At 37.2% G+C, this 17,200-nt stretch overlaps 3 protein-coding genes across 4 annotated transcripts; 2 read left to right on the plus strand and 1 right to left on the minus strand.

Moving 5' to 3' along the window:
- Positions 1–307: 307 nt before the first annotated feature.
- wbp4 (WW domain binding protein 4) lies at positions 308–4,954 on the plus strand. Its single transcript, XM_042513098.1, has 10 exons — positions 308–409; positions 596–668; positions 744–806; positions 1,602–1,728; positions 1,815–2,009; positions 2,123–2,202; positions 2,665–2,740; positions 2,835–3,052; positions 3,166–3,398; positions 3,539–4,954. Coding segments are annotated over exons 1-10 (1,266 nt in total). The 5' UTR covers positions 308–407; the 3' UTR covers positions 3,738–4,954.
- Positions 4,955–5,136: 182 nt separating this feature from the next.
- Positions 5,137–10,310, minus strand: mtrf1 (mitochondrial translational release factor 1). 2 transcript variants are annotated; one of them, XM_042513158.1, is made up of 9 exons: positions 9,824–10,310; positions 9,182–9,279; positions 9,024–9,105; positions 8,241–8,348; positions 7,429–7,601; positions 7,213–7,330; positions 6,986–7,122; positions 6,129–6,227; positions 5,137–5,940 (listed from the first exon to the last, which is right to left on the minus strand). In XM_042513158.1, the coding sequence occupies exons 1-9, from the start codon at positions 10,218–10,220 to the stop codon at positions 5,803–5,805; spliced, it is 1,350 nt and encodes a 449-aa protein (XP_042369092.1). In that variant the 5' UTR covers positions 10,221–10,310; the 3' UTR covers positions 5,137–5,802. The 2 variants fall into 2 exon arrangements, with proteins under 2 accessions (XP_042369092.1, XP_042369091.1); XM_042513157.1 differs by having other exon boundaries at positions 6,983–7,122.
- A 289-nt stretch (positions 10,311–10,599) lies between these two features.
- Positions 10,600–15,338, plus strand: LOC121963089 (coiled-coil domain-containing protein 122-like). The gene is made up of 6 exons (XM_042513457.1): positions 10,600–10,627; positions 11,872–11,987; positions 13,162–13,560; positions 13,651–13,767; positions 14,269–14,342; positions 15,180–15,338. Exons 1-6 carry the CDS (start codon positions 10,600–10,602, stop codon positions 15,286–15,288), a joined length of 843 nt encoding a protein of 280 aa, XP_042369391.1. The 3' UTR covers positions 15,289–15,338.
- The last annotated feature ends 1,862 nt before the right edge of the window (positions 15,339–17,200 follow it).

Below are 17,200 nucleotides of genomic sequence, written 5' to 3' on the forward strand. Positions count from 1 at the left end.
GTTCATGCTAGGTGTTTATGTAATGCACCAAAGCAAATTCTTTGCTCTTTGCGTTTTTCGTGCACGGATAGCTTTGTGTTATATTTTTACCGTCAGTCATACCTTTATTTATTCCGCGAGCGGGGCAACACATATGCCGGGGGAGTGGGACTCCTTGGCGATCCTACTGCTTCCTATCAAACTCAAACTCTTCTCTAAGAATATGACCATTTTTAAGGGTTAATATATAATTTACTGTGGGATTTTTAAGCATATTTTATCAGTTTGAGGGCTCGTTTCTACGGCAACTGACGATGACGTCATCAAAAATGGACAGTGTTGTCATTCTGGAAATGTGGGAAACGGTTGCCTTTTTTTCCCGGTTCATTTTTAATTCTTTTTTCGTATTTTAACCACCGAGAATTAAAATGTAAGTAACGAGATACACTCAGATACTTGTTTTGTAAGTTCAGTGAGCATTATTTGTTAATATTTGGAGTAAGTGATCAAACCTGGGGAGAAAATCAGCCAGATGCCCGCGTTAGCTTCTCAGGCTAAAGGTGATCTAATTCACAAATGATTTGCTTACTAATAGTAGTTTTGTGTATTTTTCCAGGGCGGATTACTGGAAGTCACAGCCAAGGAAGTTCTGTCAGTACTGCAAGTGCTGGATTGCGGACAATAAGCCTGTGAGTCTTCCAAAAGACCATATAGATGAGGACAGTATCCTTCATATGCTAACGTGTGTTTGTTTTGTTCTGCAGAGCATTGAGTTTCACGAGAGAGGAAAGAACCACAAAGAAAATGTGGCTGCAAAAATCTCTGAGGTATCAACTTTTATGAGTGTTTCTTTTTGTGTTTAAGCAAGGATAGAATAACTCCACCTGAGGGAGTAAAGTGCTGCCCACTTCTGATTTAGCTAGATATCATCTTCACAAAAGACAACATTTTAACTCATAGTGTCATAAATTAAAATTATTTGTAATATGTGGACAATTATTTGACAGCTTTCCCATGGATACCTAAAAAGTCTCAAAATTGGATTAATTAATCAAAGAATAAGGCCTTAATTGGTATTAAATGAATCTTTGAGAAGTCTTAAAAATGCTAAGACATGGAAAATAGGATTTTATTAATCTTTTTTAATGTTTTGTTATAAAATATCAAATCTCATAAACACTAAAATGTATTTTTTAATTCTTTTGTCCATATGGAGATATGTTTGTCCCATTATTATTTGTGTGAAAAAAAACAATGTTTGCTAATGCCCCTTGCATTAATGGCACCTAAAAAGTGCAATGTTTTATGTTAAAATAGATATTTGGGCAAAGTTGTCCCCATCGCAAGAAACTGATATCTTTTCGTGTTTTTCAGTCTGCGTGCTTATTCACAAACACACAGATGCACATAGCTTTGCATGGCTACAAAAACACAGATTATACATAATCTATATTCATCAGTGAGGTCTCTCAGGGACACACAGCAGGAAAAACGTGCCCCTCTTGGCACTGCTCTCAGGACTGGTGGGAGAGATAAGGTTCAGACATGACATTGACTGTAAAAGTCTCTTCTTATTGGCTACCAGCCGCTGCCACTCACCTCAATTTATCTGTTTTTTGCAGATTAAAAAGAAGAGCATTGACAAGGCGAAGCAGGAGGAACGTATGTCGAAGGAGTTTGCGGCGATGGAGGACGCAGCGATGAAGGCGTATCAGGAAGATCTGAAGAGAATGGAAAGAGAAGCAGCAGGTAATTGTGTTGACATTTTATTAAAATGTGTGATGAGTTTTTGCTCTTTGATATTTTAAAATTATGCGTTTCTGGATTCCGATTAGGTTTACCAGTTGAAACAACAACAACACAGCCACGACCACAACCACAGGTACAACCGCAGCCCAAAAAACACCAAAAGAAAGAGAAAGTACCCAAGATGCCCAGAGAGCAAAAAGAAGCACAAACACAAGTGCAAGTTTGGGTCGAAGGACAGACAGAGGATGGACACACGTACTACTACAACACAAAGACTGGAGGTGCGGAGAACCTAAAAACACGAACACTGTCCATACTTTCACAATATTTTTAAACTTAATGGTCAAACTGACTCTTTCCAACATTTTGTGTTGTCTCTGTATTTTAACTACAGAATCTCGGTGGGAAAAACCAGGCGGTTTCCAGGGAGGAAACTCGGCCTGTGCACAGCCTGGAGTCCCTGGACTGACTGAGGTTCAAATATCGTGCATTCCTATCTTGATTTTATTGCAGACAATGTTGGTTCATGATTCCTACGGATCCTTAAAAACTTTTAAAATGCATTAATTCATTTTAAAAAAGGCCTTAACTGATATGGACTTGTTTTAAATAAATCTGTCAAAAGTCTTAAAAATGCTCAGACATTGGATTTCATGATTTTTTTTCTGATATTGCATTGTGAAACTAAAAAATAACTGGTAACATCTTTTATTATTAGTATTATTATTTTTTTACATATTAAATATGCAAAATCTGAAAGAAAGAAAAAAGCCATTTCTTTAAATGTTACAATAAATATTTGGGAAAAATTGTCCCTGAGCTATTGATTGTCAATTTTGGTTGTTGTAAAATTGATCTTAAATCTGAATGTGCCTTAAGCCGTAGGAACCCTGTGGTTGCTGATGACGAGCATTTATTTGTTAATATTGTCTTTAGAGCTCTTCAGGCTGTCCTTGGATGGAAGCCGTCAGTCCTGAAGGTTATACGTATTACTACAACTCAGTGACCGGAGGTAGAATCATTTTTTATCGGTCTGAAATTAATTTAATTACCACTGGTGTTTCTGGATTTCTTATTCTTTGTGTGTTATCCTTCTCACCTCGCAGAGACCAGCTGGGAGAAGCCAGCAGGCTTCCCTCAGAGTGAAGCGTCTGGATCTGGAGCAAACGAAGAGGAGGAGAGTCGGGAGGAGCCCTCAGCCTCTCAGCCAGAGCCGCCTGCAGGAGGAGAGGAGGGCTCCAGCGAGGCCCCGGCAGCATCTCAGGAGGCTGAAGTCCCCGAACAAGCCAGCCAGCAGCCCAAAGTCCCAAAGATCAGCTTCAGGGTGAGAGGAGCCCTGGCGATGAATGAAAATTAGTCATAAGCAAATTTAAATGTCAAGATTCTCTGTAATAATTTCCAGACTTCACAGTTTTCCTGGTTGTTTTTTGTTTTCAGAAAAGGAAAGCAGAAGCTGAGCCCTCAGAAAAGGAGGGAGAAGACAAAGTGAGTGATGACGCTCCTGAAGAGGAGGCTGAGGAGGTGAAAAAAGAGGAAGAAGTCCACAGCACGACAGCTGAACCCGAGGAGAAGAAAGAGACGGCGGCACCAGTGACGACACAAGCCAAAAGGCCCAAAACTGTCAATCCGTATGGGGTCTGGGAGCAGATCCAAGAAGAGGAGGATCCTTAGTAAGTGTTATTTTAATGGTTAATTAGGATACTGATAGATTGATCCACTGATTAATAAGCAGCCCACGAACCCTGATACTAGATTTGTGTGCCAGTTGCTACTAAAAAGCTCTGACTCTTCTGTTTTCTTTCTCCTGCAGCGCCAAGGTGGACTTACAGCTGCCGCAAGTGGAGGGAAGCACCGCCAGCGCTCCGGCCGACCTGCCGCCAGAGCCAAAACCGAAGTTCAAGGAGCGCATCATCACGTCCCTCGGAGAGGAAGGCGGACCTGCTTCCTTCAGGAAAAAGACACAGAACGGCAAATCCAGGAGCCTGCGACAGAGAGACAACGACGACTGACCCAGTCACACAAAAGCAGAGGACGTTTACACAAATCAAACTCTTTCCAGGAACTGTTTCAACATTTTGATGCACCATTTTGATTTCTGAAGCATATTAAGTGTATAAGGAGTGTTTGTTGTTTGTTTGGGTTGGTTTTTTTTTACATAAGATCCACAAATATCTTTCTTTAATATCATTTTCGGGGCACATTGGCCTGATAAACTTGAAGACAAACTAAAGATTCTGTTTCTTTTAAAGTCCTACAAATGTCTACCATTGGACTCAATCAATGTTGTTTTCTTTTTATAAAGGTCTGTTATAATTAAAGGTGAACTTTGGTATTTTTCAACTCAGACCCTATTTTTTTCTATATTTTGGTTTCCAAGAGACTCATGGGAGAAGCCAAACAGGCTGCGACGTAACCATTCAGTGCATGTTCGCACTGTCAGTTTACGTCACTAAAAGTGCTTTTTTGCCACTGAAAGGCTCAGACTGTTGTTTTTATTGTCTGACAGTGTTAATGAAATATCCCTACAGAGATACACCTTTATATTTAAGAGTAAAATCATTTTTGTTTAACCAGAAACAGCCCCGAAATTACTGTCAGTAAATGTGCCAGTAGCAAGTAATTTTAGCGTGTATATAGACATAATATTTTTACATCTTACTGGATGAATTATGGATTTATTTCAACCAAACCAGAGTTGGTGATAGTTAAACAGTGAAAAGGCAAACCGAGATGTTTTTTGTAACCTTAATTTTTTTCCTGTCAATGACAAAATCAAGGTTAATGTTAAGAAAGCCAGGTGGATTTGAAAATAGCAATGTCGGGGCTGTTTCAGGTCAAAGAAAAAGGATTTTAGTATTCAACAAAAAGGTTCATCTCTGTACGTTCCTTTCCATAATGTTGTCAGACACTTTGAATAGTAATCTGAGCCTGTCGGTGGCAAAAACAAGCACTTTTAGTCGACGTAAATTGATGCTGCATATTCCCCCGAGTGCTTACATTGCAGCCTGTTGCACTGTTGTCTCACTGAATACAAGACCAAGTTTAAAAAATGTCTCCATTAGTATTATTTTTTTTAACCATTGTGATGAAAAGCCAGCAAGGCGTAATTGTGGAAAAATCATTGCTGTATCTGAATGTCACATGTTCATAAAGCAGTATGGAGGGCAGTGATTACAGGTGCCACAATGAGATTTCAATAAATGGACTTTGTCAGCAATATGATTCAGAAAATTGAACTGAATGAATTATTGATTTATAAAAGGAGGTCAAATGAGTGGAGAAAAAACACTGGAACACTCCTCAGCAGGCGCACACGTGCAGGGCGTGACGTGCTTTCGGTGAGTGTGTGTATAAAGCTGATAGGCGGTTCCACCGCACCCTGACTGGCAAAGAACCATGCAGGGTTTTTACTGACAACAAACATGACGGATGTCTGTTTACGTTATATTATATTACAAGTTTTTACCTGGTGTGTAGTCAAAATATCAGGCTCACGCTCATTTCAAGGACTCCACGTTACAAACTGCCAAGACAAAAGGACGACCAAATTCCAACACCGGTGCTTCTCCCCCAAAAAATGCAAATGCTGCAAAGTGTTTTGTTTGTTTTCCATGCTTATACCGCTAAAGTCTTCATAATTATCTGTCTCGACGGACCGTTTGTCACCAGTGCTTCTCCCCAAAAAAAAGGTCCTTTGAGCTTTTTAATTAAGTCAATAAATTGTGTAATAAGATCAAATATGAAAGGAAACTGACTTACTTGAATGGCCGCTATGATTGTTGGGTTTATGCTCCCTGCCTCCCTGGAGATCTTTCTGGAAACTTAACTGTATTATTTAAGGAATTAGTGACACAAAATGCATAAATTAATATTTTATTACAAAATAAAATCCTCTTGAGTGAGCTGCAGTTCATCTGACAATCTTCAACATCATTTGCATTCCAACTACTGCACAAGCACACATTAAAATATCTGAGGCCAGGCATGCTGTCACTTCACTGGAATGAGTGTTGGAGAAATAAATGCATCCAATTAACGACATACTTTATGTTCAGTACACATGGCTGGAAGCTGTCAGTCTGCAGACTGTCCAGACTCTGGTGGTTTCAGACTGCTGCTGCTCTCCACCAGCTCCAGAAGAGACTCCCGCTCTGCACGTTCAAGTACGTCGTTGATCAGATCCTGGAGAGCCTCCCCTCCTCTCATGAACTCCTGAACATGGAGCACAGCTCATGTGACACCGATTTAAAGTCACGAGAAAGAGATGGAGGTTAAAGAAATAGCAATAAAATGAATGTTTAACTGTTTGGCAGGAAGTTTGCTGGTGGAAAATTACGAGAATAAACAGTTTGTTTTGATTTTTGCAGAATTTAGAGACACGCTGAGCTCAGTTATCTTACCTTAATATCTCTGGTAACGTATCCAGTCCTGTGGTCTGTCACACGATCCTGGCTGAAGTTGTAGGTTCGAATCCTCTCTGACTGAGAACGTGTGCCCACCTGCCGTTAAGGACATAATAAACTTTAATTTGAAAGCACTTTTAAAAAATGTTACATGGTTGAGCCTAGATTTAAAACAATGCAGGATTAATGCAAATAAAATTACGCAATCTCAAGAAATACAAAGAAACAGAAACCCCAACGATATCTTACAATCAATGAAGCACATATGCAAAGTTGTCAACTGCCCTGAAGTTTGCACTGAGGTATATGAAATCAACAATTTAGAATAACACAAAAATAAAAGACAATATGGAAGCAAACAAAGGAAATCAGGCTTAAATACAAAGGAAAAACATCTGAATATAATATAAAGGAACAGGTGTACAGTTTCGATATATGATTTTAGATATAGATTTTTTTCTTCTCATTATGTAAATTCCCTAAATGGAAATAGTTTAACTTATTTTGTTGCAAATTCTGCATTTATTCAGTTGTTGACTGTGAGCATAAATGTAAATGAACTCAAACTCAATCTGTGTATTATTTGTTCTTTTCATATTTAACAATTACTGCTCACAGTCTTACTTTTTGCACATAAAACTACTTTATTAAAAAAATATATATATATTTTGATGACATTAAGCTTAATATTCATCACATAAAATCAGGTTTACTTGATCGAGAAGTCAGTAACTCTGCAGTCACAAATAAAATATCAAATCAAAATTGGTTTCCTTTTTTCCCAATTTTGACGTGAGCATAAAATCAAAGTACAAAAACACGCTGCTTTTCTTTTTCTGGTTATAAATTACCACCTGCCGCTTCCTCGCTGTATGTCTCTGCTCAGTCTCTTTACCCATCATGCTCTGGTAGAGCCGGGCCCGCAGCACACGCATGGCGGTGTCCCTGTTTTGCAGCTGAGAGCGACTCTGCTGACACTCAGCTGTTATACCTGTTGGGAAGGAAAGATAACCACGAAAATTAATACCAACTGATGTTTATACGACATGAAGTGCCTGCGGACTGTCGTGGCCGGTTTTACCGGAGGGGAGATGAACGACGCGCACTGCGCTGTCTGTCGTGTTGACACTTTGTCCCCCAGGACCTCGAGATCTGAACGTGTCGATGCGGAGATCCTTTGGATCAATGTGGACGTCAAACTGTCGGCACAAAACACACACAAAAAAGAAAGAAATGAGATATTTTTCAAAGATGATAATAAACTCAGACGGATGAAAAAGCAGAGCGTTACGTGTACCTCCACCGGCTGAGGCAGGATGATGACAGTCATTGTTCCTGTGTGGATACGCTGCATCCTGGAGGAGAGGCCCACCTCAGGGATCCTCTGCACCCGATGAGTTCCTCCTTCATGCTTCAGATGTCTGTACACCTTCTCCCCGGCTATTCTCACTGCTGCGTGGTGCAGACCACCTGAAAGACACAGGCAATTTTTTGCAGCTGCAGTTGTGGTTTGCAGCCACCATTTGAGGAACCACTGAATTACTGTAATGCATTACTAATATAACCGTAAAAATCTCTTGAGATTAAAAATCTCTTTTTCAAGATGGCCAAGACAGAAAGCAACAAAAGGGGAAAAAATCAAAATACACGACTCCCAAGCAACAATATAAAACACAAAAAGAACACAAAACAAAGTTACCACAAGGAAGGACTAAAAAGTTACAAACAATTCAAAGGCCAGCTAAGATATACCCTGACATGGGCATGAAGGAGATGGCATACAAAAGTCCTGCAGCAGTGCTTTGAAATGGCCTAGAGGAACCACTGAGTACAGCTTGAAGTCTTTCTGCAGATATTTCAAATATATAGAACTGCAAACATAAAGACTCTTTTGCCAAACTCCATACAAACCCTAAATATTATGAACTGATCCCTCATTCGTTCTCGACAACTCTGTTTCTGTGGAGACAAATTAAACTAGAAATAAGTAAGAATCAAGAGCTATCACTCTCTCGGGATAATACAAAAACGTAAAACGTGTTTGAGTAATGAATTTGCACAAAAACTCAGAGGATGATTGTTACACAAACAGACAAAAATGTGACTTACCATATTCAGCAGGTGTATAGTTCAAAACCTCAAAATCCCAATTCTTGTAATAAGCAAAACCCTGGTACATGTCAAACATCTCGCTGGTGAACTGCTGGCAGATGTCACCTGAAACCACATTAACAGATATTAAGAAAACATACCGTGTTCTACTTTCCCTTACGTTTGAACATAAATTTATACCAGGATTGCAAATCTTAAGCACTTTCCGTGATTAACCGTTATTTAAAAAAACAAGCGAAGCCCACAGCAACATATTGCATAACTGTGACAGCATTGCATAGCCTATTCATTTATCGATTAAATGTCACATGTTCTAGTAATTCTTAACGACTGATTAACTGAATGTCAATTTTATCGCTAATTTATACTTAGACTTCCTCAACTAGTGTAAAGATAGAAACAGTCAAAATGTAGCACAATACATCATCATTTGAAATCATTTATCACATTTTTTAAAACAAAAACATATTTTTAATATAGCTAAAATGTGCAGCACTTTGTACCCTGCATTATGAACATTAATTATTTTACTAAAAACACTATTTTTCTTATTAAAAACACAAGACATTTATCCAAAAAAAAAAAAAAAAAAAATTCTTACAACAGCATTTTTGTTGTGTGAATGCAATCGCATAAAGTAGCGATAAATTAAATTACAAATGACACAAACCGATTTTCTTTTTGAATTATGTACCCATGGCTACCTGACACTTACTGGTGAACTGTGCCTGTAAAAGCTGCAAAGACGTCTTCAATGAAGCAGATAATATTCATTCATACCTCCTGTTGTCCGTCCTGATACAACCTCCAGGAGAATATTACTGGAGTCCAGAGGGTCAGCGGGCACAAGAGCGCTGATCAACTGGAAACAAAGAAGACTAACTCAGTAATGTTTCACAACACAATTCAACAAATATCTGACTGTGTACTGTACTTACGTCTTTTCTTAAGGCCAAAATCTTGCGGGATATTTGTGCTTCCTCCTCTTTCAGCAGCTGGGTCAACTGCTCATCTTCATCTTTGGTACCTGCTGAACCTGCAGTCAGAGGGTCGGCAGATCAAGGTATTTACATGATGCTATCTGCAATTTAAGAGAGATAAAGCTACAACTAACAATAACTTTCAGTGTCGATCAATCTGCTGATTGTTTTCTCAAGTAATTCAAGTCCAAGCCAACATTCTCAAATGTCTTTAATCTACAACCCAAAGATATTACTTGTATTATCAAAGAGGATCAAAGAAAACAGAAAATATATACATATTAATTATCAAATGAGTTGGTAGTTAATCAAATAGCTGACAACTAATTGCTTGATTAATGGAGTAATCATTGCAGCTCAAAACAGTAATGTAATTAGAGAAAAAACAGCTCATTCACAGCGAGAGACATCATGAATGTTGTGGCACAATGAAAACAGACACAGAGCAGAGACAAAAACATTCTAGTACCATTCAAAACTAGTATTAGTACCATAAAAAACATTTAAAGTGGGGTGCTGAATAGTGACATTTAACAAAAAAAAAAAAAAAAAATACTATTTTGGACAAGTGTTACTGACACAAACAATAAAAGTACTCACTATGCAGAAGTGAGAGGACTTCCTCTAAGTCTTGCAGGGCTTCTTCAATCCTCTCAAACACCTTTGCCAGAGGCAGCAGCTCTGTGTGTTTCTTCTTAAGCGCTTTTCTGTCTGACTCGCTGAGGTATGCATGCTCTAACTTCTTTCCGAGCTCTCTGTGCTCCTCCATGAGCTGCTGAAGATACCTCTGAACAGACTTATGCTTGTACAAGTCCGCAAAATCACTGTGACAGAGGCGTTTGACTGTCCCCCAGCAGTGTTGCACCTCTGTGATGTTAGCATACTTCGCACCGGTGTGTCCTCTTGTTAGTGCCCTCCATCCTGCTCTCCTTCCTCTGCTGCTGTAAACTCCGCGGCTACACAGAGAGCACAGCCGAGACCAGCGGTTAATGAGCATTTGACAGCATTTAAAGGACCAAAAATGAAATAAAACTAGTAAAACACGCGTTGTCTAAGTGTTTACAACTGTCATCGCCACTGTACTAGCGACGAGCGAGACCCGGATGTAGTTTGAGGTCGAGTAGAAGCCGTGAACTCTGGGAATTGTAGTTAAACTGGAATCGACCGTTAGACCCACTTGGACAATAATAAAACAAATATATTTCTATATATCGATCTAATAACTGGCCAACAAAAATAAAATAAGCGTGAATTTTTATTTTTTCAACAAATTGTATTTCATAGGCTCATTTGCGATTAGCTTTTTTAGTTAGCGCAGCGTTAAACGTTAAAATGTTGGCTAGTCGATGTTTTGGAACAAGACGTTAACCGTCAAAATGGCAAACTCTACAGCAAGTAAAGATGGTTAGATATTAATTACTTTAGTCAAACATGTTTATTCACAAAAATTACTAAATCAAATTATAAGTGTGTTAAACTTTGCCAATGAACAGCGACTTAATGATGAATAATTAACGCTAATGCTAAAAAAACAGACAATTGCTAATATTAATTAGCATAATTTTGTTGGCCAGTTATTAGCTAAAGTTAGCATAATTTTAGCTAATTTTAGGACGATCTGAAGCATAGCTGTTCAAAATTTATATTATATTATATTATATTATATATATATTATATTAGATTATAGATTATATTGATTATATTATTATTATATATTATGTATTACATTATATATATTATACAGTGGTGGAAGTTTTACTCATTAATATAATTCAGTAATATAAATTATCCTGAAATAGGTCATTCTGAATAATAAGCAGTTTTACTTTGTTCCTTAATTTGATGGTAATACTTATGTACTTCTGAGTAAATTGCACAACTTTTACTTGTAACAGAATATTTCTACACTGTGGAACTGCTGCTTTTACTTAAGCATAATACTTTATCCCCCACTGATATTGTATTATTCAGTCTATATTTTGAAGCCCTGAAATAGCAGGACTGACAGACTTTTTGACCTTTGGAAACATAACAAACTGCTTCAAATTCTATTGAAAAAATAGGGGGAAAAGGCCATAACCAACTTGACAAGAAAAATTGCAAGAAATTAGTAAAAGTTGACCCAAAAAAAAAATACTTAAATTCACATCTATTATATAAGGAAATTATCCCAAAAAAGAAAAATATTTCTAATAATTTTTATATGTTTTTAATATTCAAAATTATGTTTATATGTATATATATATGCAGCTATATGTATATATAATTATTATTGTTTGACACTGTTTTATTTTTGTAACATTTTTGGATTTTTTTTCTGTTTTTGGTCTTGTTAAGTTGCTTGTGGCATTCTCCCCATGTTGAAAGAATTCAAACTAATTTCAATAGTTTTTGACTTAACTTTTATGTGCTGGTTTAAGTGCAGCTATAACCCCATTAACATTAGGCTACATGTTTAAAGCCCGAACATTTAGTTAATGTGTTCAGGGGTGTCCAAGATTAAAATATGAAATACTGCGAGCAACACTAAGGCTGACTTCTTAGCTGCCAACTTCAGTTTTAAAAGTGGAAACGTGTCTGCTGACTACATTAACAGACAGCAGGTTAAACAGAAACTTTAACGCACCTTCATTGATTGTCCTTCTCAGGAGCTCAGGAGGAGAGTGGGTTTTCGTTAACCAAGGCGGTAGAGGACGTCAGCCAGCACGGCTTTGCCCAAACGGAGGCCCTGAGAGAGAAACAGAAGATACTCATCTCCCTGCAGGTTCATATTTACACCTGACATAACTGAATTAACCCTTTATAGCGCACTCACTGAAATACTTGGAAATTCAAAATGTCAACCCAAGAGCTTTATTGGAGAATACTCTAAAACTTTACTTTTGTGACTTTTTTTTAAAAATTTTTATGTTGGAAATCAAGGTCAATGAAGTTACCATATATGGTTCCTTGCCAGACGAGGGTAAAACGTCACTATCTGTGACGTAGCTTTATCTTCGCTGATTGGCTGGGAGAAATCCGTGTGATTCCTCACTCCAGCACAATGAATGAGAACAATGGTTATTGTTTTAGTCAGGGTTCCCACTGTCATAGAAAACCTGGAAAAATCATAGAAATTAATTTCTCATCTGCCATGCCTGGAAAATCTATGGAATAAGTAAAAAAAATTGAAAGTTTTAAAAAAGTCATAAAATGTTGTTGTGTGTAAAGAAATTGGATATCCTTCTATATACTGTAAACAAAGGGCAGTTTATTTTAGCTGTTGATGTAATGTTGCTTTAAAATGCATCAGTGTGTGACGTTTTTTTACATTTCTTCATTTTCTGCCACAGGTAACATCTCTCCCTCCATGCATGCCAACGAGCTGAAATTATGTTTGAATACAGTTTGAATCTGATATGTCTGAAAAACGCCAAACAAACAGGGAAAAAATATTATGGCTTCTTTGAAAGTAATGGAAAAGTTTTGTCCATGAAAATGCTTTGGTTACTTTTTCTGCTGCTATGTTGTCTTTTTTTCTTTTTTTTTTATTTTTCTGTAAAATTTTAAATTTAGGTTGAGATGTTTTTTTTGGTTTTTCTTCATTTTTATTTGATTTATTTATTTTCTGTTTTCAAATTTGGGTTTTACAGGCCTCTGGCTTCTTCTTTACATTTAAATTTATTTTATTTTATTTATTTATTTTTTAATGAAACTGGATTTTATGTTGTTTTTAACTGTGTAGAAAATAAACTAAACAAGACTAAAATATTAATAGCTCAGTTATTTTATTACTTCTACAATAAACGAAAGGTATTTAGTTTTTAACAAACTGACGTGATGACTACCTTCTCTAAAAGACTTGTGCGAGTGTCATCTGCCTTTGCATCATTAACATGCATCTTTGGATGGCAGACGGACACTAACTTAGACATTTTGTGTTATGCGTCCTTTCCCAGGCAACTCTGTCAGATATTGAGAAGAAAAATGAGCTGGCAGAGCGAGAGCTGAGATCTAACGTTCGGGGTCTGCTCATGCTGGAGGGCGAGGTGGAGCACCTGGAGCAGCAGACAGAAGTCCTGCTTGATCGCTGTGCATCCACCTGCAAGGAAAACACAGAACTCCAGATTGGTATAAACGAGGAGGAGGAGAGCGCTCGCGTGGCGTTGGAAAGGTTCAACACTTACCGAAAAAAAATGGAGGGTCATAGGGCAGCCGTTTTGCATGCGGCCAGCCAGATGGAGGCTCACAAAGACCTGGAGGAGAAGAGAAAACTGGTCAGGATGCTGAGACAGAAGAAAGAGGAGCTGAAGGAAGATTTGGAGAATCCAAATGGGAATATGGTGCAGATGGCAAAGGTTAATACTAGATCACACTGAATTCGATTTATATTTTGAACTCTAAATATCACGTTGCATGTTAGTCTGACATCCTTTTGTTTTCTGCAGAGTGAGATCGAGGCTCTGAAGGGGGAGATCTCTGTGATGAGGGAGACTGTGGTTCACAGGAGAGAGCGACTGCAAGAGGAGTTTGGGACTCACACCCAGATTAAAAAAGAAATAGAGGTGTTGCAATGAGACTGACTACTGTTACAACTAAAGATTATTTTACAATCACTGATGAATTTGAAGATTCATTTCCTTGACTACTAAAAAATATATATCTCAATGGTAATAAATATTTTACAAATTGCAATAAATTGGTAGATTTAGATTTTTTTTTTTCCAAAAAGCTAGGAAAAACATCAAGGGGAAAAAAAAGCTAGAGAAAAACTATAATTATCATAAAGACATATTTTAAATTCTGTCACAAAATTGTTATAATTTTTACAGACTCTTTCCATGGTTTTTAAAAAACGTTTGGTTTGTTTTCTTCCTCTTCGGGCAGCGTTTTTCTCACAGCAGAACGTTTTGCGTACAAATATGGACTCAATGGGTAAATGCAAGTTTTCAGAGGGCTCGTTATTTGTGCTCTGATGTCAGGTAATGTCTCAAAAATATCAAATCTTAAAGTTTAAAATGGAAAAAGTGTCGGAAACTTGTGTTTGTGTGTTTCCTATCCCTCAGATCCAGAACAAGCGCTATAAAGCCATCGTTAAACGCCTCCACTGCCAACTGAGCAAAGTCCAGGCTGCCCACAGGTACAATACACGCAAACACCACCATGACAGTCCCAACTCTATCCATACAGCAAGTGCCGATGTACTCTCGTTTAGGGACTGGCATTTCATTAATATTTTCAACAAGTCTAAATGTAGGAAAAGCAATCCAGAAGTAAAGTATAAAAAGTAGAGACAGCAAAATTACATTTAGAAAAACATACCACAGCTCCGAAAACCAAAAACATATGAACAGTGATTAAGACTGCCCAAATGCCTTTTCATTTGTTTTAAAATGAAACTGAACTTTTATTTCAGTTTTAGAACTGAAATAAAAGTAGAAATAATGTAGTGTAATACTCCATTGAGAGTGTAAATCTCACTTAAATAAAAGTACAAATACTATACTCCAGTATGAGTACACATTTTACTAATGTAGAGGTAAAAAAGCTACAGTTTAATACTCCAATACTTCAATACAAGCATGTCTTACTGAAATAAAAGTAGAAATACTGCAGTGTAATATTGCATCACAAGTACATGTCTCACTGAAGTAAAAGTAGAAATACTGTAGTGTAATACTTTCTTTCAAGTACAGATCTCATGGAAGTAAAAGTAGAAATACTGCAGTTTTTTTTACCACATTATGTGTACAGATCTCACTGAAGTAACAGAAATAAACACCTCAGTGTCATACTCCATTACAAGTACAAATACTACAGTGTAATACTGCATTATAAGTACAAATCTTTCCAAAGTAAAAATAAAAAACACTACAGTGTAATTCTCCATCAGTTATAAATCTAATTTAAGTAAAAGCAGAAATACTGCAGTGTGATACTGAATTAGAAATAGTAATGGACAAACTGTTCTACGCAGGCAGATGTCTGAGGAGGTGTCTCACCTGGAGAGACGGCTGGCTGAGCTCAGAGGACAGCTGGAGGACTCAGGTCTCAGGTCTCAGGACTCTTCGGCCAGTCGTCAATAAACTGACGTCTATGTCACCGTCACTGTCGATGAAAGTGTCTTAAACAGGATTATTTCGTTATCATAATGAATGTAAGCCTGTAGTTATTGTCTGTTTAACCCTTTGAAACCTGAGCAAATTGTCTTGATATCGTTCAAAAACATGGAAAGACAGGACGGTGCAACTTAACAAGAAATGTCACAAAAATTAGCAACAAAAAAAGAGTAAAAAGTCACAAGAAAATTACCTGAAATTAACAAAAGAAAAAGGAGGAACAATAAAAGAATGAAAACAGGAAATTACCTTAAAAGGTGCTTAAATAAAATAAAAATATGCAATATATTCTTTCTTCTAATTTTTAATAGATGATTGTAATAAAATAAATAAAAACAAATTGTAATTTTCTTATGATTTTCTCCCTCTATCGCTCTTTTTAAAGCTAAGGTAATTTTTTGTCACCTTGTACAATTTTCTTTGCAATTTGTGGAAAATTTCTTGCCAAGCTGCTAATTGTTTTTTTTCTCAATGTTTGTTGACAAAACATTAAACCAATTTTCTCATGTTTTAAAAGCTGAAATGCTTGTAAAAGGCAGGAAATGTGATGTAAATCCAGGTTTCAAAGGTTGAAGAAAAACGTGGTGTTGTTACTGCAGTTGAACAGCCGGGGGCAGCAGAGTCAACTAAATGTCTCTCATTTCATCACAAATCCTCAACCACTCTGTTGTACAGCAGTTTGATATTAACATAACCGTTATTGCTTATTGTGTTCCTTCAAATGCACAAGTTTTGTCAGCGAGAAGACAGCAAAAATAATTAAAATGTGTCTGTTATCACATTTTTTGGTTTACTTAAATAAGAGGACAGAGTGCACTCTCCTGCAGCTGTCCTGAGACTAAATCGGGGGCAACATCAGCAGTGCGTGGGATGGGATTTTAGCTCGGGCGGTGACAGTTAATCGGTTTGTCCAGTCAGTGTCCACAACAGATTCCCATGCAGAACAGAAACCAAGTGTCCACTCTAACTGTCGATGTGATGGTGTTGTTTTGGTACACGCTGTTCCAGCTTATGCTTCACTGGGCCGCTTGATGGTCTGTGAGGTGACAGTCCCAGTGCCGGCTAACAAGGGCGTGACTGTGCCACTTCAGCCATAACTCAAAACTAATTAAACAATGAAACTGCCTTTTCAGGCGATTGTGGTCACGTCCATGCAGAACTGAGAATGAGATTACATTGCGTGGGTATTTTTTTTTTTGGCTTTTATGCAGTTTTTTATTATTATTAGTCAACCAATAACACATTTTAAGAGAAATGCATGCAATTACTTGACATATAACACTTTTACACCAGGGCCAACTGATTTCCTTTAAAAAATCAAGGGTAGAAGGCAATGACCTACTTAAAAAGAAATTACCCAGTAATTTGTTAATAAAAAAATGAAAAAAAAAAAAGTACAAGAAAGTTACCTTAAAAATTAGCAACAAGAGATACAAAAATAAAATAAAATAAAGACATTTTTAAAAAGGGATATGATTTAAGATAACTGTTTAAATAACATAATTTTGAATCTATATAATATTTTTTTTTCCAATTTCAAAATCTTTTAATTTCATGCAATTTCTTGCCAACATGCTCACTGCCTTTTCCCCCATGTCTTTGAAGGAAATCAAACTGCTCAGAGGTCAAAGGTTATGATACTCATGAAAGGCATCTGAATGTAGCGCAAGAAAATTGATGTTGATGCAGGTTTCAAAGATTTAAGAAATTATTCCATGAAATATTTGAGGTATTGAGCAACAGACTGTGTAGTAACCCATAGTGCCTACAGCTTTAACATACAATCAGGTCTGGTTAAATGTGTGGGAGGTGAAGGACAGCATGTGATGAATCATCCAAAATTTAGTGTTTGTCTTCATGACCCACTCAACCACTAATT

This window comes from Plectropomus leopardus, chromosome 24 (assembly GCF_008729295.1).
Source record: "Plectropomus leopardus isolate mb chromosome 24, YSFRI_Pleo_2.0, whole genome shotgun sequence".
In the NCBI taxonomy this organism is placed as follows: domain Eukaryota; kingdom Metazoa; phylum Chordata; class Actinopteri; order Perciformes; family Serranidae; genus Plectropomus; species Plectropomus leopardus.